We start from the raw sequence: 27,617 nt of genomic DNA, 5'->3' as shown, positions 1-27,617 counted from the left end.
TAACTACAAGCAATCTGGCTATAACTACTTGCTCCTCACTTAGATTCCTGAAGAGATTGCCTGTGTCCTGAATGGGTTTAAAATATGTAATGACTGCCTGTATTTTTTATTTATTTATTTATTTTTTTGAATGTTTGATGTAAATATATAGCTTGTGCCAGATTAATAGCTCTGGAACCAGGAATCTTCTGTAAACAGAAAAGGTAGTAGCAGCAGTACAAACTTTTCCACAGTGCTCCACCAATGTACCTCATACCTGAACTTCAGTGTCCAAATTTTGGAAGATCACTTGTGCCATGGTCCTTGGCCTGTCAGATCAAGATGCCAGTAATACTGTATAGTGGAACCAGATTGAGATCTACAAAGCTTTCCATGTAGGCCACTGAACAACCATCATAAAGCAACCGGGGGTGGATTCAGACTGGTAACCAAGAAGTGACAAGAGCTCTCCTAAGATTATGTAGATTTGGTTCTATTTTTATGAAGTTTAAAGAAAATTAGAACAACCAAGCAGGGCTTTGGAGCTGTGCTCCGGCTCCGCTTCAGTTCCAGGCAAAAACCTGCAGCTCCACGGCTCCGGAGCTGGTCTGCGATCCGCTCCAAACCCCTGCAACCAAGTCAACAGTTTCTCCATGTGATGTTGGCAAACACCCCATATAAATTACATTTTATTCGTCGTTCTAGTGCGCCATATTAGATTTTATGTATAACCTAGGCACATTTCTTTTGTTTAATGTAAAAATGGTGGTTTTACATACCATATTGGAAATGTATCTCCTTGAGCTTTTGGAAAATTCCCTAAAATGTTGAGGACCTAGATATATTACTCAGACTTTCAAATCATCAGTTTGGTGTTGGCCTCACTTTTCTCAGTGTTTGAGTACTAGAAATTTTAAAACAATACAATACTAATTGTACAGCTTACATTATCTTTTGTAGAAAGGATGATCAATGTGCATTTAGCATATTGTAATGAAAAAATAACAGAATAACTGTCCCAGTTAACTTAATTCGTCTCACTAAAAAGTTTATGCTGAACCATAAATCTGCCTCCCCTACCTGCCCCCAGGCTGGCATTAGTCTGTTACCACTGCATTGTAACTATTACCTGTAGTCCTGAATATTGCAAGTAGAAACTTCTTTTGTTTTTAGGAAAATTTGGGAAGAGAAAATATCATAAGACCCACATCATCTGGAAACTAATTGCCTTTGCATCTGGGAAATGTTTACTACTCATGATATTCTCTGTCTAGTATTGTATTGCTTTTAATTATGAGCAAAGTGATCGATCAATGAATGATGCAAGTATGGTAAATGACTTTTGTATCTTTAGAGCCACTTGGGCATTAGATTTATTTTCTAAGGAAATGGTTCTCAAACTGTTGTCCATGGGCCACAGGTAATCTGTGGAGCTTTTCCTGGTGGCAGCAGAACACAAAATATCTTGAGAGAAGTGCTACGTGGGATTGAGAGACTGGGGAGGTAATAGTTCACATGGGGATTGGAGAACCACCGATCTAAGGGTAAAAACAGGGTGTTAATGCATTATCACGATCGTCAATGAGGGATTGGGGTGGGAATGGGATGTTTGAAAAGGAAAAGTTCTACCCCCACCCGCTTTTTTTTTCCTGTTGCTCCAAAATCCACAGCAGTACAGATTCTGGGATATGCCGAGAATTCTAATAGTAGCCGTTGGCTGTCATGGATAGCAGGCCTCTGCTCTGAAACTATTACAAATACTTCTTTAATCAGTAGTGATGTTTTTATTACTAGGGCATCCGATGCCTCACCTCTCCATATGTTAAGACTCTATTGGTGAAGCCAGTCTAAGTTTTATGTTCTACTCTTTTTATAAAAATAGAGGTGGGAGTCGGGGGTGCAGTGTGCTAATACAGTACAGAGACATAACTCTCCAATCCAGAAACATATTAATCAATTTGAGGACAACCTTAAATCCATTCTAAATAGTATCCATTTAAATATCTTGAAAGGTTGAAAATGCCCAGAACTTATCCATCACTCTTTTATATCTGAATAATATAAACTACTCCATGTTTTCCTGAGAGAAATTCCTAATTGAATTGTATAAATTAGTAATATTTCACTTTATATAGTGCCTTTCACTGTGAAGAATTCTGAAGTACTTTATAAGCTATATATGTGATCCTGCAAATCCTTACTTGTGTTAGTAGTCAGAAGATAAGAAATTATTACCCATTTAATAAATCATATGTAAAATCAGCAGTATACTTTTTTTAACACTTGTGTGGGCTTTTGGGAAGGTATAGACTTTTTGTTGAAGTGTAATAATTTTCTGTAGTTAGCTGGACTCCCAAAACATACTTTCAACCTTAATTCTTATTGCAATGAAGTTTTATTTATTTCTGATATTCCTCTTTTAAAGAACACCAACAGTTTAAATCAGGTTGGTGGATACGGTCTGCCAGAAGGGAGACCTGCTCTAGTAGATCTTATAAGGCCCACCCAAGCAAGGCTTCTCTACAGCAGATGTCATCGAGACTCGAAAAGGTGGATGGCAGAATTGCACTTGGGCATCATACAATTCTAGCGGAGAGGAAGACTTTTTTTTTTTAATACAGATGTAAAAACCTTCAAGTGCTTAATTTTTTCATGCTTTAAAATATTTTTATATATAATTATAAATATAAAAATGTTACAGCGCAGAAATGTATTTTATCCATAAGTCGTCTTAATTTTTTTTATTTACACTGGGCAAATACCTGTTTTCAGTAGAAATAATAAACCATTCCAGGGTGATTTCCAGTGTAATCATTGCATCTTAATTTTTCAATGCTAGGACTCACTGATCCTTGAAAAGTCTCAAAACTGGACCTCCCAGAAAATGGACCATATTCTGATTTGCTGTGTTTGTCTTGGGGATAACAGCGAAGATGCTGATGAAATAATCCAGTGTGACAATTGTGGAATAACAGTGCATGAAGGTAATTTTGTTTCTCTATTCTATTTTATTATTGGGAAAGAAAAGATAAAGGCAAAGCTTACTTGTTAATATAAAGAATGTAAGATGCCTGGTCTGACAAATGAACCCTAAAAATCTGGTGTTCGATTCTTTGTATTGCAGAAATTTCTTACAATAGTATAAATTTCACCCTAACAGACCAAAAGTGGTAGTCCCGTGTCTCTCTCCCCTCCCCCCCACCCCCCGACATAAATATGCTTTTAGAGAAGAAAACTTCAGGGAATATGGGGCAACCTATAAGGTAGTTTTTAGTGTAAATTCCAGTTTGAAAATGCTAAAATGCAGGATATTATTTTTCAGGTCTTATTTTTGGGAATTCAGATTAAATTTAGATATACTAATGTTGTGCTTCTGCTTCATAAACTAGGGCGTAAGGTCATGGCTGTAAATGCTAAGAGCAAAGTTTGCAGTGGTACTAAGTGGACAGAGGGCCAATGAGGCCCGGAAAGGGTATGGTCAGGGCAGTTGAGTTCATGTGAAAGTTAGAGACTTGTTAAATATAGTGAAGATAAGAGGTTGAAATCAGGAGGAAGTTCAGGCTACATGAAAAGAGGAATTAACAATTAATAATTGTGGTTTTTTGGTTTTGGTAATTGTTCAAAAAGTCCACACTGGGTGGTGGTATGATGTAATATGCAGAAAGTGATAAGAGAGCTAGGGGGAGTTGCCTTATAGGTGCAATTAGGTAGAGCTTCCAGTAGGCAGTATCAATCTGCCTGCCTTATGGGTTTCACGAAAAAATGGAGGCTCAAAAATCTTTCTCCTTTAGTCTTTTCATTAGTTGTACTACTAGGGTGACCAGGTGTCTGGTTTTGGACTGGAACACCCAGTTCAAAAGGAATCCTGACAGCTCCAGGCCATTGAATGTCCAGTTCATGGCGCCGCAGCGGGGCTGGCAGGCTCCCTGCTAGTGCCGCACTGCGGCCCACGCAGCTCCTGGGTCTGAAAGCAGCAGGCATGTCCAGCTCCTAGCCTTAGGGGCTGCTAGGGCGGAGTCTGTGTGGTGCCGCGACTGCAGGCACAGCTCCCATTAGCTGGGTCAGAGCAGGGAAGGAACTAGCATTACTCACAAGCACTCAGCAGGTGGCTGTTGAGGGGGCGTGTGGGACCCTTTTCTCCTCGTGTGACTGGGCTCGAGCTGCAGCACATGCCCTGCGGCGAACTGTCATCTGTCTGTCGCCCCATTGCTGGCACTCAGGAGTTGGAGGTATGTGTATCCCCGTCTCCGAGTGCTGGGAATGGGGCTGCACCCCCATCCCCCTCACTACGTTCCTCTCTGTCCCATCCCTGCCCTCCCATCCCCCTAACATTGCATCTCTCCCCTGTCCTGTCCCATCCCATCCTGCCCCCCACACCTACCCATCCCAACCCTGTACCCCTTACAGTGCTATCCCACCCATCCTCTCCACTTCCCAGAGCCGCCACCCCCATGTTCCTCACCCCCCCCCCCCCCCCCGGCACCCTATTCACCTCCCATACATTGCTGCACTCCCATTATGTGTGTCTACATTCCTGTTTCCCCCCACATCCTCATGCACCTCCCCCTGCATCCCATCCACCCCACATACCCCCCATCCCTCCTCTCTCCTTCACTGCCCCCCCCCCCCCCCCCCCCCACCCGCATCCTCTGTCCTCCTCCCTTCCCGGCTGGGTGATTTAGGCAGTCCCTGGAAAAGTGTATGGAAAAAGTCTCTCCATGTAGGCAAGTGTGTGCATGCATGCATACATGTGATAGAAACTGTCTTTGTGTAGGGATGTGCGTGTCTTGCTGCATGTGTGTATACCTGTATGAATAAAATTTGCAGCTTAACTCTGACTTTTATTCCTTTTGCTGGCTTGCGCACAAAATTGACATAAAATGTGTGTGTATTCATTTCATAACAAGTTTTTAAAAGAGAAGTGAACTCTAAAAGAAATGTATTATTTCTTAAAAGTGAATGTTGTTGATTAGTAATGGCAGAAGAGCCAATGTATCAGACATTTCTCCCCACCTTTGTCTCGCTACATTATAAACTCTTTGTTGCAGACTCTCTCTTTTTATGTGTATGATGTCCAGCATCTACCTGGAGCCCTGATCATAGTTGGGGTCTCTAGGCACTAAACAACAATTGTAATAATAAATAATGTGGAAATATATGTGTTAGTGTATGCTAGAAGTATACACACGTGTATTCATGTGTATCTGCGTGTAGGTGTGGGAGTGAGTTTCTACAGATTTATTTTTATATCTGGTTATCTGGTCAGGTGTGCATTTTTGTGGCTGTGCTCTATGGATTTGTATTTTGGCTTTGGGAGTGGGCCTTTAATAGACCCATTGCAGTTGTGATAATGTGTGGTCCTAATTCCACATATAAAATTACAATAACTTTAGTGAACAAAACACGTGGAGCTGGTTATGAAAAATGGAAGGAGGAGGGATAGAATCATGAAAACGTTTGTGAAATTGCATTTTTTTTAAAATTACCCTTTTTGACTATTTTGCTGTCAGCTCTAGCATCCTGTAGTAAATAAAACCTGAACTTAGCATAATACATCTGTCAAAACAATAAATAGGCCTGTTTGGGCCGTGCATTGAAAATGAGCACGTGAGACAGGGTGCGGGAGAGCAAGAGACAGAGGGACGGGGGGGTGGAGTGAGCTGGGGCGGAGCCCAGGCAGGGGCGGGTCTTCAGGGGAGTGGCGGGGCAGTGGGTGGGGCAAGGGTGTTCAGTTTTTTGGAATTAAAAAGTTGGCAACCCTGTGTGCTACTAGTTTACGCTTACATTTTTATTTAGATATGACACTACAAGACTTTTAGAAATATGTTGCTAGAGCAAGCAAGTTAAAGGTGACCTGCAAGGGGTAGAGAATTTTGTGCTATTATTTGATTCTTTATAGTAAATAGCATGCATTTTTAAAATTGCTTGTTTTGTTCTGTTTCTTTTTCACCTCAGAAATAACAGGAAAGTCAGGTTCTATTTTCCCTCTATTTTTGTAGGAGAACTTCTTGGATAACTCTGAAATAAGTTTTGGAGCTTTATCAGCCTTAATTGAAGGGTGGGTGTGCTCCCCCCCCCCCCCCCAAGGGTCAGAGTTAGCTAGGTGTAAACAAAAATCAGAACATTTTAAATAGTTAAAAAAAGCATTTTTACTCCAGCTGATCAGATTTCATTTGCTTGTTTTTACTGATGTACTATCCCTGTCAGTTCTCATTTGCCCATAGTTTCCTAGGAAAGCAAGGTAGATACACTTCAGACATTCAGGTTTATTTAAAAAAAGAAAGATAGAAGAAACTCCCAGAACCTCTAGTTTTCTATATTAATCCTATAAAAGACAGAAAGAGCCACTCTTATTTTCTTTGCATGTTGCTTCAAAAAGGTGAAATAGCTTTTTGTTTAATATAGAAAAGTTTAACTTCAGACTAAATCTCTTCCAACAAATAGTTCCTTGCTTCTTCTGTCCCAGGGAACTGGAGAGAAAGTTAATTGGCTTTTTGTGAGTTCATATCCCCTCCAGACAAATGTTGACTGCTTGAAACATTTAGTTATCCCTTCTTTCACTGACTAAAATGTTCTCAATGAGTGGTTCAGGGCTACCTAAAGTCTCTTGACAAGGTGGGAACTATTGGAGTTCTTCCGTAAGAGAACTTGGTGTTTTGTGTACGAAATAAGTCGTTCCAGACCAATATCACACATTCTCTATCTCCTCACTCCACCTTTTTGTTACTTATGAAATCATGTTGTGAAAATACTCTACATCTTATGCTTTGAACTAGCTACAAATTCATGAATTGAGACTCTAAACTTTTCTTTTATGGTTCATTCCAGAACACATCTATTCTGCATTGCCCACAACTTCTATTTCATAATCTGTTAATGTGCTGGTTATAGATGGATGTAAGATGCAGGAAACTAATTTAAACTAAACTTTCATAGCAATTTTCTACTTTCCCTAGCTAGGTATTGGCTTAGTTTATTAGAAAAAAGAAACGCTTACTGTCTGAGTGATGATTGAGTTTTATGCTGGTGAAGGGTGATGGGGATAATTCTCAGAACATTACTGCATTATCAGCAAATATACTTCCTAGAGGCTTGGAGGTCTATGAAAATATTTTTGTGACAAAGTTGTATGGTGATTGGATAAACTGGTATCACAGTATCTTGTTAGACTTGCAGGCTGAAACTATGTTGGAGAAGTGACAATCTTTTCCCCTGGTTAAAATCCATGAACGCTTTATTTACAAAATAGTTTTTTTTAATTCATAAAACATTTGCAATTCTTTCCTTAGTTTACTAAACCTTTTTCTTAATTTTTTTTGAAGATTATACTTGTACGTTTGCACCATTGTAGTTCCATATATTTTCTGTAACAAGAATTTTTGTATTTTACCTGTAGTTTTAAATATCTAAAAGTACATTGTCACCAAACATGTTTTGTCTTCAAGCTTACTCTTGTATCCCTTGATGTAAACAGTACAATGTGTATAATTTTTTTCTTGAGCTTTTTAGAATACAAATAAAATTAATTCAAACTAGTCCAAATTGCTAGAAATGGAACAAGCTTTGGCATTGAAATTCAGAATTTATTTAATAGGTTTAAAATCCGATTTAGTTACCTTTACATTAACCCATGAAACAGTTTGTTTTACTTTAGGAGCATGGATTTATTTTAAAAAAATGTACGTAGAGAAACACATTATGGAAATGTCTTCTTGGCTGCTAGCTATGGATCTACTCTGCTTAGAAGAGGACTTACTGGGACCCTTAGCTCAAAGCCAAGCAGTTTTTAGGGAAAAGAGGCAATCTGGTATTATCCCTTTAAGTGAGTGGTGTCAAACAAAGAGGACTGTATTTCATGTTTGTTTATGCTCATGTAGAATGTATCCACAGTGAAACATTGACTGATATCAGTGGAAGTTTTGCGCAAGGATCCAGGATAGAATATGGCCTGTAATAACTATACTTAGTTTTTTTTGTTCAGAGCTTTATTGTTGCATATAATGTCACTAAGTGGAAAAACATACTAGCCTTTTCAGATCACCACAATATCTTCCAGTTTCTCTTCCTTCTCCATCCTTTTGTGCTTCCCTCCCACTTTGCTATCTGTTTCCTTTGTTTTTCCTTTGCATTTCCTTTCATGCAGAAGCAGCTTTGCTCCCACCCTATTCTCTCTGCAAAATGATCAGTAATGAAATAGTTAATGTTGATAAAATATTGTCATTTGATTTTATAGTTGACGCTCAAATGAGATTAATACAGGAAAAGGGAGGTCACACCACTGAATCATAGAATATAAGGGTTGGAAGGGACCTCAGGAGGTCATCTAGTCCAACCCCTGCTGAAAGCAGGACCAATCCCCAATTTTTGCCCCAGATCCCTAAATGGCCCCCTCAAGGATTGAACTAACAACTCTGGGTTTAGCAGGCCAATGCTCAAACCACTGAGATATCCCTCCTGCTTGTTTCAAGCTGTCTGCAGACTTGGAAAGACCTTGCTGCACTGGCTATCCACAGTTCATATTTGGAAGGTTTTTTCACAGCCTTGAGAGCAAGGAACATTTTTTTTTACATGAAAGATTAGCTTCTGTGCAAACTGAATGGCACGTAAGCCACACAAATACATCATGGGGACCTCATTAAGCCAGCTAACTATATGTTTGACACACTGCTTTAAACTTTGTATCTCGGTTGACAGCACAAATATGGAAAGAAGTATTTCTGCGGAGAAGACCAGTGGAGCCCTACGTTACTCTAATTTTTTTAGGTATGGGGCTCAAGAACAAGGGGACTTTTAGATAGCCAGGCAATTGGCTGACTTCCCTGAGGCATTTGTAAGGATAAATTGTTAGAGTTTATTTTCTACATCCACTTTTCTTAATTTTATCTTGTCCAAATGCGTCATTTATTTATTTTTATTTTTTTTGTTGATGTCAACTTTTCAAGCGCAGTAACTTTCTGTTTTTTGAACTCATTGAATATAAAGTCTGTTTACATGGGGACTTGACTTTTTATCTGGAGGATGATGATGATATATGGTGTACTGTATCTTAATGGACATCGTGCTTGAAACAAGAATTTCTATAATGCTAAATGCATTCAAATGTGCTTTCTTTAGTTAGAAGGTAATTTTCAGGCATTACATTGCACCACCAACAGAACAAATACAAAGAAACTCACTGTACTGAAAAGTACCTATAATGTTTGTGTAGGTAAGCTGCAAAATAATTACCTACTTCCTGACTTCTGTAGTTATTTTTAGCATATCTATGAGTTGTCTGAGATTTAATTTAGTAATGACACTTTGCAGTCAAACACATATCGAAGAAATGAGTGGAGTCCTATGAAGTTTGACGGGATAGAATTATAGGAAGAACTGAGTAGGAAGGCAAATAAGTGAGCTGCGTATGTATATACAGTGTTAAAAGATAAATATGGGAATTACATCTAACTTTCAGCCATGCAATCAGGTAATTGAATATGTGTACTCTGTAGCAAGATTGGCTTCAAGTCTGTGGCAAGGGGCCTGTAGCAAGGGGGTTTGGCATCCGAATAAAGATGTTACAAGTCACAGACTAGGAATTCTGCAGTGTCAGATATATTAAAAATTTTATTTAATTAAATCTGAGACTGAATAATTTGATTAATATAGTATATTGCGGTGCTTAATTTGATATTGTTGTGGGAGTCAGATAGTGCTGCTACACATAGTTTTGCAAGTTTTTTTTCTTAGCATGTGAGTACTACATACAGCATTTGTTCAGAGATTATCAGTATTATATAGTGTAAATAAATAAATAAAACCGCTTTCCTTCCTGGGTTACTTGAGAGCAGGCAACCCTCACCTGTGTGCCTGGGCGCCTGATGTTGACATTAAAGGATTCTGAGTATCCCAGTGGTGGTAATGGGTAGGTGGGACTCCTCTATCCACCCCTCTACTGCAGGCCCTTTACTCCTAAAGGAATTTAAAATTGGCAGTGCCTCCGCCTGACTGGCCCCTGTATACACTCAGTGGCGTGCCTTGAACTTCTAGGAATAAACCTATTCTAATAATAATAATCTGTGGTATGGGTCTAACTCAAAAATACCAATTATAAATAATATACATTCAATATACTTTAAATTAGAGTTAACACACCTTTACTTAACAATTTAAAGAAACAAGTATAACAGACTAAGATTAAATGTCACTACTAATTTAAATCCACAGTGTGCAGTTGAATAAAATCAATTAACAAATATAGGAGACAGTGATAAGTGAAACTTATCTAACTGGCATTTACACTGCCACCATTTACCCCACCTTGGAGTGTACACTTCTCTGGATTTCAGAGTCCTAGAGGCTTGCATGGGCATGCTTGAAGATCCGCAGCTGGAGACAGCACTCTGTTGATTCTGTGTATCAGTCCAGCATGGCAACGAGCTGCAAACTTCTCTGAAGATTGAAGTTCGCCTCACCAAATGTTAGCAGCTCTGGTTCCTGGTTTGATGGGATGATCACTCTGTCTCTCCTCAGACTCAGTCTCTCTGCTGTGCCCCCTCCCTTGCAAGTACTTTCCTAAACAAGAGTGGGGGTTACTCACAGTTCCTTCACTGCACACCCACCTCAGTCAGCTCTAGACACAGCAATAGTTTCTGTCCTGGCTCCAGTGAAGCCACAAACACCCTCTGAGTCTCCATGCTCAATCAAAGTCCCTGTAGGCTCTCAGCAGCAGCTTCTGGCTTCCTAGCAGCAGCTCCTGCTATGGACAGAGCTCCACACCAGCAATCTCACTCCTTTTTCCAAAATGGAGTCCACGGCCTGCTCTCCCTGTGCTGCCTGGAAGAGAGTCTCTCTCTCTCTCTCTCTCTCTCTCTCTCTTTCCCCAAGGTATCATGGGAGTTCTAGTCTCTAAGGCTAGATTGCCGCACACAGGATCTTCCCAACTGGAACACTCCCAGTAAAGTTTAGAGGCCCCTCTAGTAAAGGGTGCCTACACAAGTTATACTCCAATCCCCTCCAATAGGAAATTGACCTGCAAAGCCCTGAAGTCTGCTACTACTTGAAAGAGGAGCAACAGTATTTATTACAGGTGGGGTTGATAGCACCTGAGAGTTACTAAGACTACTAAAAATCTTTATGGGGGCGCAGGGGATGAGGTTTATCTGACTCTCTCTCTCCTGCCCCTGGTTTCATGAGTTGCTGCTGAAACTTCCACCTACTCCTAATTTTCTCAGAATTTATAAACTTCTGGGTTAGTTTTATGGAGTTTTCTCCCAATTTATAAGACCAGTTGATGTGGTGCATAGAGTTTAGAAGTTATACAAAGATCTTAGTAGGTACTATTAACTCTGTAAGGAAGGTAACTCATTTAAAGTGATTGCAGTCTATAACACCCAAAACCTGTAAATAATACAAATGAAAGGCTAGTTTACTAATTCATTCTTCCATGCAGTACCCTGGTTTGTTTCCATGTGTCTATGAAAAATTACAGCGCAAGCCTAGAAATTTAAGTCTACTGTCAAAGAACATTTGTAGTAGTTTTTGTTTCATAGACAAAACTAAAAATGTGTTGTGTGTTTTTTTTTTTTTTTTTTCCCCTCCCCAATTTTAGATTTAAGGAGGGAAGGACGACCCTGCTTATTACATTTTATAATAGTATAATTACTTTTCAAAATGTTCACTTTTAGTTATGGATAAATACTGTTTCTTTTATAAAATCTTTAATCTGTCACTTTTTGGATAAATGCTTTTATGCTAGGATCTTGTAACTTGCTTGTAATAGCAGGGTACCCCCAACTGTGATGTCAGGTCTCCTGACATATTGATTGCAGTATGTCTGAAGAAAAGTGTCTGGTACATATAGCATGTGACATAGCTGTGGGTAGTGCACTTGCCAGCAATTTCCCTTGGGTTTAGCTGCTATGAATTAAGTTCTACATTTGTCCAGACATCTCTTTCAATCTGTTTATTTTGTTACTTTGCTGTGATTTGTATGGCAGGGAATAGAATTTTCTGTGCTAAAAAGGAGTGTACTTTTAAGAGTATTTACTGTATAGTAAAATATCAATTATTTACTGGTATTTTGATTTTACAGCTTTCTCTGTTCTAGTGTTGGCTTTTTTGTGTAGAATCTGTTTTGTGAAATCTATCACATACTTTCCATTCTCTGAAATTGACCTTGTCAGATTGAATTTAAACTGAAAATAGGTCAATTGGTAACTAACTATGGGGGAAGGAGAAGACAGAGTGCTCTCAGATTTAATGGAAGTATTTTCAGAGGGAAAAGAAAATTATGGATTGTGAAATACAGTAGTTGTGAACATATTACAATTTTTTTGCAAATGCTGAATTTTCATTAAAAGTTCTCATTTCATGCCTGATGCAGCTGTCAGAACTGGGGAGCAGATGCTGTTACTCTGTTAATATAATCTTATGGCAAGTTATCTCCTGCCAAACAGTAGCAGCAAAGGTGGGAATCTTCCTTAGTCACCTCAGTGTGATATGAAGTTGAAAGCTCAATTGGAACTGTTACAATACTAGTTTTTTTTTTTAAACTTACATAATTTTCCATTAAAAAAATATTACAATTCTGTGGATTAAAGACAAAATTGAAAACAAGGTTTTCAACATAAAACTACATATTGTCTACATTAAACAGTCTAACCGACTGTTATACGCAGTTTGTGGAAGAGTTAATGATACTATGAGAAACAAAATAAAATGTTAAACTTTTGTGTGTTTTTAAATTCACAACCTAATATTACATAATACAGTTTTTTCTAGTTGGTGTAGAAAACATTCAGATGTCATGGTGGTTTACTGTGCTGTTCGTAAAATGTATCACACAGCAGCTCCATGTGATCTGGCCAGAGAGATGAAGTTACTGTATATTGGATTATAAGACTTTGAATGTATTGATCTAGCTTAATGGGACTGTGCGGGGGAAAAACAAGCAAGATAGAAGCACGACGGTTGTAGATCAACCTCCCAGCACATACTTAGATGCAATTATACAGCAGTAGCATACTTCCAGGTTACATTTTGAAGTGATATAGCTTTTTTTGCCAGATTGGGAGCATGGAGATCACTGCAGAGGGAACACAACTGCAGGGTCTGAACGTAAGTCATACCTGAGATAACAGTTTATACCAGGCCTTCAGCTGCAGTCTCCTATTCTGAGAGTGGGAGAATTGTGATCCCAACCTGAGAGAGGGGTGATAGCTTGAGACCTGAGGAGGGAACACTCTAAAAGATGAGGGGTCAGAGGAGCAATTAGTCCTGTAGCTTTGGCGTATTTGGTGGTCAGAGCGTGATAGTAACCAATGGTTAATACAGTGACTGTGCTTGTTTCACCCAAAGGCTTCCCATTCCCTAGGTCTGGGGAAGGCCCAACTTTTCAGACTCCTCCTGTTTTCAGCTGTTACTGTTTAAGTGTCCTTTTGATCTCTAGGATCCCAACATGGCAAAACAGTTTTCTTTTTTGAGTAGATTTCTATGGGTACTCCACTTCAGGTGTGCATGTGCCCCCTAGCGTTTGATCAGAGATTTTTTTTTTTTTTGTAGCAGTGCCTGTTCAGCTCATGCATGAGCCTGTTTATCCTTGTGCCCCATAGTGAGGATATATAGGGTTGCACAGGTGAACTACCTTCAGTTCCTTCTCAACTGCTGTTGGGCCTGAGATGGAGCATTGAGCATACGCCTCCTTAGATTTAGTTCTAGTGTAGTTAGCTTAATTGGTTTTGGGGGTCCCCTTTTCTCTTAGCTTTTCCTGGCCAAGAGGTTGTTCTGGAACATGCGAGGATCCCTAGGCTTTAAGTGGTGTCTTTCTAGTTGGAATCTATCCTGGTCAGTGACGAGCATCCGTGGGGCCTTCACCGATTGGGAGACACCCCTATCCCCTGTAAGTGTAAGATCAGCTTTTGAAGGAAGAGCTGATCTCAGAAAAAAACAGGGAGATCAAATTACTGATGATGGAGCAAGCTCTAAGACAGGCTTCTGACATGGGTTTGGAGAATCTCCCCATACACTGGCTTCCAAGCACAATTAGTTCCCTGCCTACCTCAGGATCCTGGTCACTGAGGGCCTCTAGGTATATAGCTGTGGTCCCACCTATCTCTAAGTCTTGGTCATCAAGAGCGTTGAGGGTTATATTAGCTTCCTCTACATCTCTGGTATCAACAGCTTCATGTAGCAAGACTGGGAATGCCAATAAAGTTAAGTCTCCTCCTACAAAAAAATCTTGGTTATCAATTTAATGCCCTGGAGACCTTAGGGAGTTTCATTGAGGTTCCAAGTAGCTCCAGTACTGCAAGCTCATCTAAGGCTTCATTTAAGATTCAACTCGCTACTCCAGATTTGATACTGAAGGCCCCTGTGGCATCAGCGACTGTGCTTGTTTCTCCAATTACTTTGTCTACTCCAGCAAACATTCTGCTTCTAAGAAATCTACTATCAAAGTCTTCAGAGTATTGTGCCACACGCTCTCAAAGAAACTGCTGAACCACCTAATCAACATCCTCTACAGCAAATGGAAAGATTAAGAATGAGCTCTCAAAACTGGATACTCTCATAAAAAACCAACCTTCCACACACTTCCTCGTGGCTGGACTTTACAAAAACTAGACAAGCCATTTACAACACATGCTTTGCTTCTCTACAAAGGAAAAAGGACACTACTACATGCCACAACAGCGGTTCCCTTAACCCACCCAGCAATATTGTTAATCTATCCAACTATACTCTTAGCCCAGCTGAAGAATCTGTCCTATCTCGAGGCCTCTCCTTCTGCCCGTCCACCCCACTGAACATGATACAATTCTAGGTCTACACTAGAACTGCTATTTTCGACATCTCCAACTCAAGGAATATTTCCAACACACCTCTGAACAACATACTAACCCACAGAGATCTTCCTACTAAGACTACAAAAAGAAGGATTCTGGGTGGACTCCTCCTGAAGGTCGAAACAACAGACTGGACTTCTACATAGACCGCTTCCGCTGACGTGCACGGGCTGAAATTGTGGAAAAGCAGCATCACTTGCCCCATAACCTCAGGCATGCAGAACACAATGCCATCCACAGCCTCAGAAACAATTCTGACATCATAATCAAAAAGGCTGACAAAGGAGGTGCTGTCGTTGTCATGAATATAGGTCGGAATATAAACAAGAGGCTGCTAGGCAGCTCTCCAACGCCACTTTCTACAAGCCATTACCCTCTGATCCTAATGAGGGTTACCAAAAGAAACTACAGCACTTGCTCAAGAAACTCCCTGAAAAAGCACAAGAACAAATCCGCACAGACACACCCCTGAACCCCGACCAGGGGTATTCTATCTGCTCCCCAAGATCCATAAACCTGGAAATCCTGAACACCCCATCATCTCAGGCATTGGCACCCTGACAGCAGGATTGTCTGGCTATGTAGACCCCCTCCTCAGGCCCTACGCTACCAGTACTCCCAGCTTTCTTCGAGACACCACTGACTTCCGGAGGAAACTACAATTCGTCGGTGATCTTCCTGAAAACACCATTCTAGCCACTATGGATGTAGAGGTACACCAACATTCCACACAAAGATGGACTACAAGCCGCCAGGAACAGTCTCCGCAATAATGTCACGGCAAACCTGGTGGCTGAACTTTGTGACTTTGTCCTCACCCATAACTATTTCACATTTGGGGACAATGTATACCTTCAGATCAGCGGCACTGCTGTGGCCCCACAGTATGCCAACATTTTTATGGCTGACTTAGAACAACGTTTCCTCAGCTCTCGTCCCCTAATGCCCCTACTCTACTTGCGCTACATTGATGACATCATCATCATGTGGACCCATGGAAAAGAAGCCCTTGAGGAATTCCACCATGATTTCAACAATTTCCATCCCACCATCAACCTCAGCCTGGACCAGTCCACACAAGAGATCCACTTCCTGGACACTACGATGCTAATAATCGATGATCACATAAACACCACCCTATTCCAGAAACCTACTGACCACTATGCCTACCTACATGCCTCCAGCTTTCATCCAGACCACACGATCCATTGTCTACAGCCAAGCTCTACGATACAACCGCATTTGCTCCAACCCCTCAGACAGAGAAAAACACCTACAAGATCTCTATCAAGCATTCTTACAACTACAATACTCACCTGCTGAAGTGAAGAAACAGATTGACAGAGCCAGAAGAGTACCCAGAAGTTACCTACTACAGGACAGGCCCAACAAAGAAAATAACAGAACGCCACTAGCCATCACCTTCAGCCCCCAACTAAAACCTCTCCAAGGCATCATCGGGGATCTACAACCTATCCTGAAGGACGACCCATCACTCTCACAGATCTTGGGAGACAGGCCAATCTTTGCTTACAGACAGCCCCCCAACCTGAAGCAAGTACTCACCAGCAACCACACAACAGAAGTACTAACCCAGGAACCTATCCTTGCCACAAAGCCCGTTGCCAACTGTGCCCACACATCTATTCAGGGGACACCATCACAGGGCCTAACAACATCAGCCACACTATCAGAGGCTCGTTCACCTGCACATCCACCAATGTGATATATGCCATCATGTGCCAGCAATGCCCCTCTGCCATGTACATTGGTCAAACTGGACAGTCTCTACGTAAAAGAATAAATGGACACAAATCAGATGTCAAGAATTATAACATTCATAAACCAGTTGGAGAACACTTCAATCTCTCTGGTCACGTGATTACAGACATAAAAGTTGCAATATTACAACAAAAAAAACTTCAAACCAGACTCCAGCGAGAGACTGTTGAATTGGAATTCATTTGCAAATTGGATACTATTAATTTGGGCTTGAATAGAGACTGGGAGTGGCTAAGTCATTATGCAAGGTAACCTATTTCCCCTTGTTTCCCCCCCCCCCCCCCCCCCCCCCCCCGACATTCTTGTTAAACCCTGGATTTGTGCTGGAAATGGCCCACCTTGATTATCATACACATTGTAAGGAGAGTGATCACTTTACATAAGCTATTACCAGCAGGAGAGTGGGGTGCGGGGAGATAAAACCTTTTGTAGTGGTAAACGCCCATTTTTTCATGCTTTGTGTGTATAAAAAGATCTTCTATACTTTCCACAGTATGCATCCGATGAAGTGAGCTGTAGCTCACGAAAGCTTATGCTCAAATAAATTGGTTAGTCTCAAAGGTGCCACAAGTATTCCTTTTTCTATTCACCTGTAAAGAGAGCATCTCTTCCCTGTCTCTTTTCAGGGTTCCATCTCACAATAAGTTTCTGAGACAGGAAGTCCTCTCTTTCCTATGCTTAGGGGCCACAGAACCATTTCCAGTTTTACACAAGGAAAGGGATTCTATTACAACTACTTTCTCATCCCCAAAAAGAACAGGGGATGGAGACCAATTACTGGATCTCAGATGTCTGTACAATTATGTAAAACAACAAAAATTCAGGATGGTGACTCTGGTTTGTGACACTCCACCTTCAGAACATGTATTTTCATGTCACGATTCACCCCCTCACAGGAGCCTTCTTCACTGCATAATTGACTATTTCCAGTACTTTGTGCTTCTGTTTGGCCTCTCCTCTGCCCCAAGGTTATTCTCAAAGATCATGGTGGTGATGGTTGCTCATGCTCATCATTTAGGGCTAATTGTGTTCTTCACCTCGATGATTGCTTCTCAGGGGCTGATCTTATCAAGAGGAATGGTTGGCAGTTCAAATGACCAGCTTGTTGTTCCACGGATTAGGCCTCTAACTAAATCTTGAAGTCCTCTTTGACACCAGTACAGTGAACCGATTTCCGTGGGGCTTCTTTGGCTTACCTACCTACTGACAGATTTCTCACCCTACAGAATCTCATCTCAAGTATTCATCTCAGCCCTCAACACTGTAAGGAACTGTCACCAACTGCTGGGGATTGTTCAGGATAGTCTATATACCAAACAAATGGAGTCTGTACAAGTGGGTGTCTGTACCCAGCTGGATTCTACAGTCAGTCAACTGGTGGAAGGATCTTTTCAAGGTCTGTGCCGGAGTCCTATTTATTCAAGATCCCCCTATTCTTGTGATAGTATCAGATATTTCCCTTTTGGGATGGGGAGCACATGTAGAACCTCATGATCCAGGACAAATGGTCATCCCAAGAGTAGCTTTTCCACATGACCCCTCTAGACTTGAGAGCAGTCAGAAATGCTTGCCTCTGCTTCCTTCCTCTGATCAGAACCAAATCAGTCAGGTTCATGACAGATAACATGGCCTGCATGTTTGATATCAGTTGTTGGGGAAGGGCATGTTCCCACTCACTCTGTGCCAAAGCAATAAAAGTCTGAAATTAGTGAACAGCCCACAAAGTAGTCATCTCAGCATCTTGCCTTCCTGGTATTCAGAATATCATAGCCAATGACCTCAGCAGGCACTTCTCCCCAAATTACAAATGAGGACTCATTTAGTCTAGTTCCCAACAACATAATCTTAACTTTTGGGATTTCCTGAGATAGACCTCTTTATGACTGCCACCAGCACAAGGTGCAAGAAATTTTGCTCAAGAGGGGGACTAGCCCCTTAATCACTCAGATGCCTTCCTCATCTTGTGGATGGAAGGCCTTCTTTATGCATATCAATTAACACCACTACTTTTTGAAAGTACTGAACAAAATCAAAACAACGCCAGGATCATTTTATTTCTACTGAACTGATAGACAAGTTTGGTCTCTTTACCTCATTTGATATGCCTATCATTCACCGATGACACTTCTCACCAGCTGCCATCTGTTCTCTCAGCATGCTGGAGAGATGCTTCACCCCAGTCTGGAAGTTCTGGTGTGGTTCCTAGATGGTTCTCGGGGATAGAGACTTCTTGTGCAGCAGAGGTGCATCATATATTAAACAGGTGAAAAAAGTCTGTCAGAAATACTTATTTTCTGAACTGGAAGAGATTTCACTACTGGTGCACCCTTTGACAAGTCTCTCCCGTTCACTTTTCTTTTCCAACAGTCCTTGACTACCTGTTGTATTGAAAGACCTCAGGTCTCTCTGACTTCCATTAAGGTTCATTTGGTGGCTATTACAGCCTTCCACGTGTCTGTGGAGGGTTTTTTGATCTTTGCTTATCCCACAACTTCAACATTTCTCGGAGAACCAAGGAGTCTTTTTCCTCAGATTAGAAACCTACTCTAGTATGGGACTTTGAACCAGGTCACTGCCTTACGAAACACCTCTTTGAGCCATTAGCTACATGTTTTGTTGCTTCATTTATCCATGAAAACAGCTTTCTTGGTAGCCATCACTACAGCCTGGAGGAGTGGAGAACAGGGAGCTTTAATGGCAGACCCTCCTTTTATGGTGTTTTTTCAAGGAAAAGGTATTGTTACAATCACATCCCAAGTTTCTACTTAAGTTGTCGCCTCAATTTCATGTTAATGTATTCATTCATCTGTTAGGTTTTTTTCCCCCAAACTACATCAAACTAGACAAGAAGCTGCCTTCCATACCTGAGATGTCAGAAGGCTAATAGCCTTCTATCTGGATAGAGCCAAACCATTTCAAAAGTCTTCTAGACTTTGTTTCAATTGCAGACCTATCCAAGGGATCTGCCATATCCACCTAGATGGATCCTGGAGGGTATTATTGCATGTTATGATTCTGCTGACCTTCAATCTCCTAAAGTAATAGCTTCTTCTGCAAGGTCAGTCTTAATTTTTTGGCATTATTCAAAGATGTTCCAGGTACTGAAATCTCTAGAGCTGCAGCATGGACCTCTCTATATTCTCCAACTATTATGCTCTGGTTCATGCCTCAAGATCAGATATTGCAGTTGTCAGTGCAGTTTGTTCTTCAGTATTGGAATCTGTTCTCAAAGTTCCCCTGAAGAGAAGCAACCAGAGGGACGCTATTCAGAGAAGGAGAGATTACTTACGTGCAAGTAACTGGAGTTCAAGGTTTGTCAATATGGATGCTCCACTACCTGCCCTCTTTCCCCTCTGCTTTGGAGTTTTCTTTGGGACGCTGTGGTAGAGAAGGAACTGAGTGCATTCACACGCAACCCTATATATCCTTGCTGGACAGCATCTGGGTGTGTAGGGAACATGCACACGTTGAACCGGCACTGCTACCAAAAATCTCCAGTCAAAAGTGGAGGGGCACATGCGCATCTGAAATAGGAGTGGGACGCCTCTGGGAAAAACTCCAGTTACTGTATAATGTGAATAATCTCTCCATCTCTTTGGTATGAAGCCTGGAAGTATGCCATTGTCCTGTAAATAGCCTCTTAGTGTGTGTTAGCTTTCCTGCTTGTTTTTCCCTCACAGTCCCTTATTCACATAATAAATCCTGACCAATACACTAATCACACAGGAAAGTCTTACAACCCAATTTACAATAGTTTCTCCTCACTGACCAGGTCACATACAGTGTTCATAAAACTATTATATCTCAGTATTCTTAAATTACTACATAGTAGTTCTCCTTTCTAAGAGGTAAATAAATAAATTGCTCTTTTATGTTAATAGAGATTTAACAGCAATAAATGTCTCAATTTTGGGGGGTAGTATGTTGAACATTTTCTCCTTCTGACTAACTTTAGGACTCTAAGTCTGAGTCTTTAAATGATTAGTTTACTAAAGCTAGAATAGTTACTCTGTAATAATACTGGTGCACATCATCTCAAAGTTCTGTTTCTAGTACAAACTGGAGCAGCCTTGTGTGATATATATTTTAAGCTTTAGTGCTGAGTTTGCACAAAGCATATTTTATTTTCTTATGAAGAACCTTGTCTTCACATAGCGATGGATTCTAGTACATTATTTTCTATTGCAGGCCTATAATAGACAATCTTTCTATTGTAAAGATGAACTAGTGAGTCTTTGGCCTGGCTGCCAAAATGTTACATGAACTGGATTAACTGAAAGTGTAGTATACAGAACTGGAAGCCAGTTTTTACATGCATGTTAATTGGATGGGACTTAATTGCAGTTAGTTATGTCTGCTTGTATGATGGTATCTAATAAAGCTGTTCCCCCAAAATAGCAAGGTTTGATATAAAATGTTCAGTTTTATTTGTTTAATTAAAGTTGTATTTGGCTGGTAAAATTAGATTGAATATGAGCAGTTAATGTTACTACTAGTGGTGGGAAGAGGAGAGAAACGGAAACAGTATTTGGAGGAGAAATTTTGAAAGATGGTGGTGAAGTTACAAAACGTTAAGCATTGTAATTTATGATGTAAATCAAATACTTCAGCTTAGCTGTGCACTTTTATAGGTGGTTTTTTATAAAAAATCAAACAGATGAAATTTCACTCTTAGTATAGCAAAGTGATACACCTGCCATCTTACCTCCAGATCCTTTAATTGCATTTTTCTATTCTGTTCCCTCTGTATCTTTTTCATAGTGGTTTTTTTTTTTGCCCTCTTTAGGTGCTCGTAGGTCTCTTCCTTATATATTGGTACATTCTTCTGAGAGTTGCCAGCGTGGATTTTTTTCAGGTTGATATGGTGATATCAGCAATGAAGATTCCTATTTTGGTTCTTTAAGTTAGTGTTAACCAGTTTTCTTCATAAATATATTTTTGTGATATCTCATTTCTGTTCCAAGTTTCCACTTGGTTGTCTTGAAGTCTCTAAAGTGGGTTGCTGTTACACATTCCTGGTAGATCCAGTTGCCAACGCTTCTTTTGTTTCGTTATATTTAAGATAGAAAGCTAAAACAATGAGGTGACCTGATTCTTGACACCCCTTCTTTTTCTAGAGATTTCCCATGTTGATATTTAGTTTCAGTCCACTTAAAGTATTTTTAGTTATAAAATTATCACTTCTGAATAATAATAATAATATAATAATACTTCAGTGTAGACCTGTACTGATTTTCTTGATCTTCCTGTGAAGTTTTTAAGGAACTTAGTTTAATTACCTTTCTTTATCCCCTGTTGGTGTCAACGCCACAAATATTTTTGTCATATTATACATTGAAGTTCAGAGCTACATCCTGCAGACCACAATCCAAGATGATTTTGCCTGTACTGAAACTAAATCAATGAAAGTTGATTGCTTCTGTTGGTTTTTGTGGTGACATAAGTGATTATTTAGCATACTAAGCCTTTTTCTATTGAGGAAGATGGTATATTTAATCTAAACTTTGGGAAAAACTGAAAAAAGTTGACTATGCTGAACAAAAACTGTATTTTTATTAAATGGTTTCTGGTAAATATCAGGACTCAGTCTTTCCATTTACAAATATGTCATCAGATTGAATTTAATATTAGTCCGTGAACAGGGTGGATTTTTATTTAAACCATGATTTAAATCTCTAGTCAGGAAGACTTGATTAATCATGGATTTCTACATAAAAGTGTATTCTCGTTGGTTGTTATAACCTTAATACATCTTCACAACTCAGATATATGTAGGTTCATTTTCAGAAGGTACACACTATACATTTTTAAAGTGATTTATTTTGAAAACTTTTCAGATTAGTTTTACAGCTATATCAGAAAATGAATAATTGTTTGGTTATTTCATTTACCAATGGTAATTGAAGCAGATATTTGTGAAGTCATTGAGAGGTGAACTATCTCCAATTCAACAGGTTAATCATTTAATATTTGGCAGTATTTTGCAATTTCAACAACATTAGCCTTTATTTCTGGAACACTGAAGTCTTCGGCTAGGAGGTGCATCAGTTGAGCACTGCAACCGTATGGTATTAGCTTGCCATTCTCCACTCTCTTTTAAATAAATTTTTCTCATCTGGGATACTTTTGCAGCAGTGTCTGTGACCAAGCTGTGTACTAGACATGTTAATTTTTTTTCACATTTGGTTATAGCTTTTACTGCTACTTCTTGTAAGTATTCTGCTGTGTGTGCATTTCCTGATGTATCAGTTGTTTCTGTAAGGAAGACATTCTCTTTTTCTGTTGTCACACAAGCACATACAACAGGATCATTGTGGACATTGCTCCACCCATCAAGACTCAGGTTTACAATTTTACCCTCTAGACCTTTTGCACACTGCTCAATTTCTCTTTCATATACTTTATCCAGCGATTTGCCTGCAACATCTGCTCTGTTGAGTGGACTGTATCCTGGTCTTAATGACTGAACCATGCTAATGAAGTGTGGGTTCTCAATCATACAGAAAGAGTTTGTTGCATAAACAAACTAGGCAATTTTTTCATCAATTACCTCTTTTTGTAATCTGCTGGTTCTTACCACAAACTCATCTATGGTTCGGTAGCACCTTAAAGACTAACAGATTTATTTGGGCATAAGATTTCATGGGTAAAAAACCCACTTCAGATGCATGGAGTGAAAATTACAGATGTAGGCATTATTATACTGACACATGAAGAGAACGGAGTTACCTTAGAAGTGGAGAACCAGTGTTGACAGGGCCAATTCAATCAGGGTGGGTGTAGTCCACTCCCAATAATTGATGAGGAGGTGTCAACACCAGGAGAGGGAAAGTTGCTTTTGTAGTGAGGCAGCCATTCCCAGTCCCTATTCAAGCCCAGATTAATGGTGTTAAATTTGCAAATGAATTTTAGTTCTGCAGTTTCTCTTTGTAGTCTGGTTTTGAAGTTTTTTTTGTGTGTGTTCAAGTATGGCTAATTTTAAATCTGTTTCAGAATGTCCAGGGAGTTTGAAGTATTCTCCTACTGGCTTTTGTATGTGGCCATTCCTGATATGATTTGTGTCCATTTATTCTTTTACATAGAGACTGTAAACATAGAGACATGTACATAGAGGTTTGGCCAATGTACATGGCAGAGGGGCATTGCTGGCACATGATGGCATATATCACATTAGTAGATGTGCAGGTGAATTAGCCCCTGATGGTGTGGCTCATGTGATTGGGTCCTCTGATGGTGTCGCTAGAGTAGATATGGGGACAGAGTAGGCAACGAGGTTTGCTATAGGGATTGGTTACTGGGTTAGTGTTTCTGTGGTGTGTAGTTGCCGGTGAGTATTTGCTTCAGGTTGAGGGTCTGTCTGTAAGTGAGGACTGGCCTGCCTCCCAAGGTTTGTGAGAGTGAGTGATCGTTATCCAGGATAGGTTGTAGATCGTAGATGTGCTAGAGAGGTTTTAGCTGGGGGCTGTATGTGATGGCCAGTGGTGGTCTGTTGTTTTCCTTGTTGGGCCTATCCTGTTGTAGGTGACTTCTGGGTACTTGTCTCGCTCTGTCAATCTGTTTCCTCACTTCCCAGGTGGGTATTGTAGTTTTAAGAATGCTTGATAAAGATCTTGTAGGTGTTTCTCTGTCTGAGGGATTGGAGCAAATTCGGTTGTATCTTAGCACTTGGCTGTAGACCGTGGATTACGTGATGTGTCCTGGATGGAAGCTGGAGGCATGTAGGTAAGTATAGTGGTCAGTAGGTTTCTGGTATAGGGTAGTGTTTATGTGACCATCACTTATTTGCACTGTTGTGTCTAGGAAGTGGATCTCTTGTGTGGACTGGTCCAGGCTGAGATTGATGGTGGGATGGAAATTGTTGAAGTCCAGGTGGAATTCTTCAAGGACCGCCTCCTCGTGGGGCCATATGATGAAGATGTCATCAATGTAGTGCAAGTAGAGAAGGGGCTCTAGAGGACGAGAGCTGAGGAAGCGTTGTTCTAAGTCAGCCATTAAAATGTTGACATACTGTGGGGCCGTGCGGGTACCCATAGCAGTGCCACTGACTTGAAGGTATAAGTTGTCCCCAAATCTGAAATGGTTGTGGGTGAGGACAAAGTCACAAAGCTCAGCCACCAGGTGTGCCGTGGTCTCATCAGGAATACTGTTCCCGACAGCTTGTAGTCCATCCTCTTGTGGAATATTGGTGTAAAGAGCTTCTACATCCATGGTGGTCAGGATGGTGTTTTCAGGAAGATCACCAATGCATTGTAGTTTCCTCAGGAAGTTGGTGGTGTCTCGAAGATAGCTAGGAGTGCTGGTAGCATAGGGTCTGAGGAGAGAATCCAAATAGTCAGATAATCCTGCTGGAAGAGTGCCAATGCCTGAGATGATGGGGCATCCAGTGTTTCCAGGTTTATGGATCTTGGGTAGCAGATAGAATACCCCTGGTTGGGGATCTTTCCCTCTTCTGGTATTGACACCTCCTCATCAATTGTTGGGAGTGACTACATCCACCCTGATTGAATTGGCCTCGTCAACACTGGTTCTCTAGTTGTAAGGTAATTCCCTTCTCTTCATGTGTCCGTATAATAATGCCTGCATCTTAGTCTTTAAGGTGCCACTGGACTCCTCATTGTTTTTGTGGATATGGACTAATATGGCTACCCCCTGATACTAATCTATGGCTGTTTCTGGATGATGAAGAATTTTTTTTTTCTTGCTACAGGTGATATACTGTGTCTGTGTGACATACATTATATGACTGAAATACTGTCATTGGCAGATAACTCTGAAACTATAGAAAATGATGGTGATCTTGAAGGTGGATAGTCTTCAGAATCCTGTATGTTGAGGATGGATTCTCCTAAACAAAATAAGTCAATGCAGTTATTTAATTATTACCATACTGCTCATTTAGTATTACTCATTACATTCATTGAGTCAGTACTGTTTTAAAGGTGAAATTGTAAAAGGAATTTTCCTATTTCAGCTATTTATTTTTTTTAATCACAACTGCATCTAAAATGATGTTACCATAGAGTAACAACTATATTTTTTGCTCAAAGATGAGAATTCAAGAATAGTCCAGGAGGAAGACAGGCAGTCCTTACGAAAGAAGTATGAAATAAAAGTTTTACCAACCTGAAGATCCTGCATGTTCAGACATGTTCCTTTCATCCTCTTCAACGCAGCTTCCTCCTGAGAAGGAACACTTCTCATGATGTTTCATTCGGGCAACCAGGCCTTGCATTTCTTTGTTGCACTGTTTGCATTTTGCACGCATGTCTGTCTTACCCACAGGTAGAGGAACTTCATTAAAATATTCCCAAATTGGGTCTCTTATGGCCTGCTGCCATTATAGGTTTTCCCTTCTAGTGAGAGAATGGTATGGTAGATCTCAAATCAATGAAGGCTACACTCAGAAAGACCTCAAGACTTCTGGAATATGCTGCTCAAACAGATTCACTTTTGTTTCTACTGCCTGTCCCTCCCTTCTCACATTTATCTCCAGACTTCTCCTTGTCCAGAACTATTCTGCCCCCAACAATTTTCTATTCACTGAACTTTTTGAAACTTTGCACTTTTAGAGAGAGGGAAGGGATTGACTCTATGTACACAAATTTGCAGAGGGACAATAGGGTTGAGGTCTGTTATTTCTCACCTCTGTATATTATTTATTTAAAACATTTTTGCTGTTAACAAGCATGTTATCTCTGGAGACACAAATCCACAGTTTGAGAACTGCAAAAACTAAGCATCTCTGATGCTATCTTCTAGACTGAGCACTGAGTCCTATTGGGTAGATAGAAAGATGAACCTAAATCTATAAGAAGCCCCTAGAACCTCATAAGGTTAGGTTCCTAATCCATGACCTACTGGAACTTGTTTACAAAACTTTTCCTAAACATTACATGAATATATTGTCTCATACTATAGAATTAGAATTTATAACCCTTATTCTATGATGAGATATCTTTGAGCTATACTGTATCTTTATCTTTATCAAAAAAATCCAATTTAAATAAAAAAAAATCTGATTTTTATTCATTCATTCAATTTATTTTAAATCATTGATTTTTATCCACCCAGTCCCTGGACTCTTATGACCTGAACAAAATATATTTCTGATACTCTGCAAATTAGATGTTCCATGTATTCTGAAGGATACTGGACCTAAATTCTGCAGCAAGGCTCACTGATATCTGTGGTATCTTGTTAAGGTTATCTAATTCAGTTAAAACAAAACACAGTTGTGCCTCAGAGTTGAAGTAAACAGCTAGTTTATTTAAAAAAAAAAAAAAAAAAAAAAAAAAGTAAAATTAGAGAATTTTTGTAGAGGCGACAAGATCCAGACAGTTTGGAAGGGAGTTGGCACTCTATTTAAAATTTAGGTTACACTAAATTTACACTAGCAATAATCGCTGGAGTAGTGGGGAAGTAGGCAGTTTTGGCTTGGAGGAGAGAGACAAAACAAATGCACAGAAGAAAGCCATTTGCCACAGCGAGCCTAAAAGGTAAGTTGATGCGGACACAGTGGCAAAATACAGACAAACATATGCATGGAATTTAGTAGCAGGACCCATCTTTTATTATCTTTAATAAAAGGGTGGGAGTGCTACCTGCCCCATCACCCATACTTTCCTATACCAGGCATTTAATTGGTTCCAATGCAGGGATTACAGGGCTCCTTACTCTGTAACCCATAACTGGAGCCAGGGTTTCTTACCATCTAACCTATAACATTGGGTAGGTTCTCTAGGACTCTGCTCTCTGAGTCCTAGCACACTCATTCCCCCACCTCCCCCCAGCAAGTGGGACAGAAGATGCAGCAGGCTGGGGACCTTGGCCACATAGACTTACCCTGCCAAGGCCCAACACCAAAATCCAGGATCTTTACCTCTGGGAACTGTACACTGTGTTCTCTTAACTGCACTGGAAACTGACCACAGGGGGGGCAAGCAACTAGCATGCTCACTCCCCGCCCAACCATGCTGCCTGGTATCACAACACCTGCCCAGTCTGTGCGCACACATGTTTTAGCTATATGCCAGC

At 40.3% G+C, this 27,617-nt stretch overlaps 1 protein-coding gene across 10 annotated transcripts in view; it reads left to right on the top strand.

Annotated features, from left to right (window-relative positions):
* The window catches only part of PHF14 (PHD finger protein 14), a 298,225-nt gene that overhangs the window by 13,022 nt on the left and 257,586 nt on the right, over window positions 1-27,617 (top strand). For all 10 annotated transcript variants that reach the window (XM_037890608.1, XM_027827236.2, XM_037890605.2 and 7 more), the window contains one exon: window positions 2,819-2,963. In XM_037890608.1, coding sequence (XP_037746536.1) covers window positions 2,819-2,963 — 145 coding nt within the window. The remainder of the gene's footprint in view (window positions 1-2,818; window positions 2,964-27,617) is intronic.

Source organism: Chelonia mydas, chromosome 2 (assembly GCF_015237465.2).
Source record: "Chelonia mydas isolate rCheMyd1 chromosome 2, rCheMyd1.pri.v2, whole genome shotgun sequence".
Taxonomy (NCBI): domain Eukaryota; kingdom Metazoa; phylum Chordata; order Testudines; family Cheloniidae; genus Chelonia; species Chelonia mydas.
The sequence above is the reverse complement of the archived record's forward strand: the minus strand, read 5'-3'. Positions and strand labels throughout refer to the sequence as shown.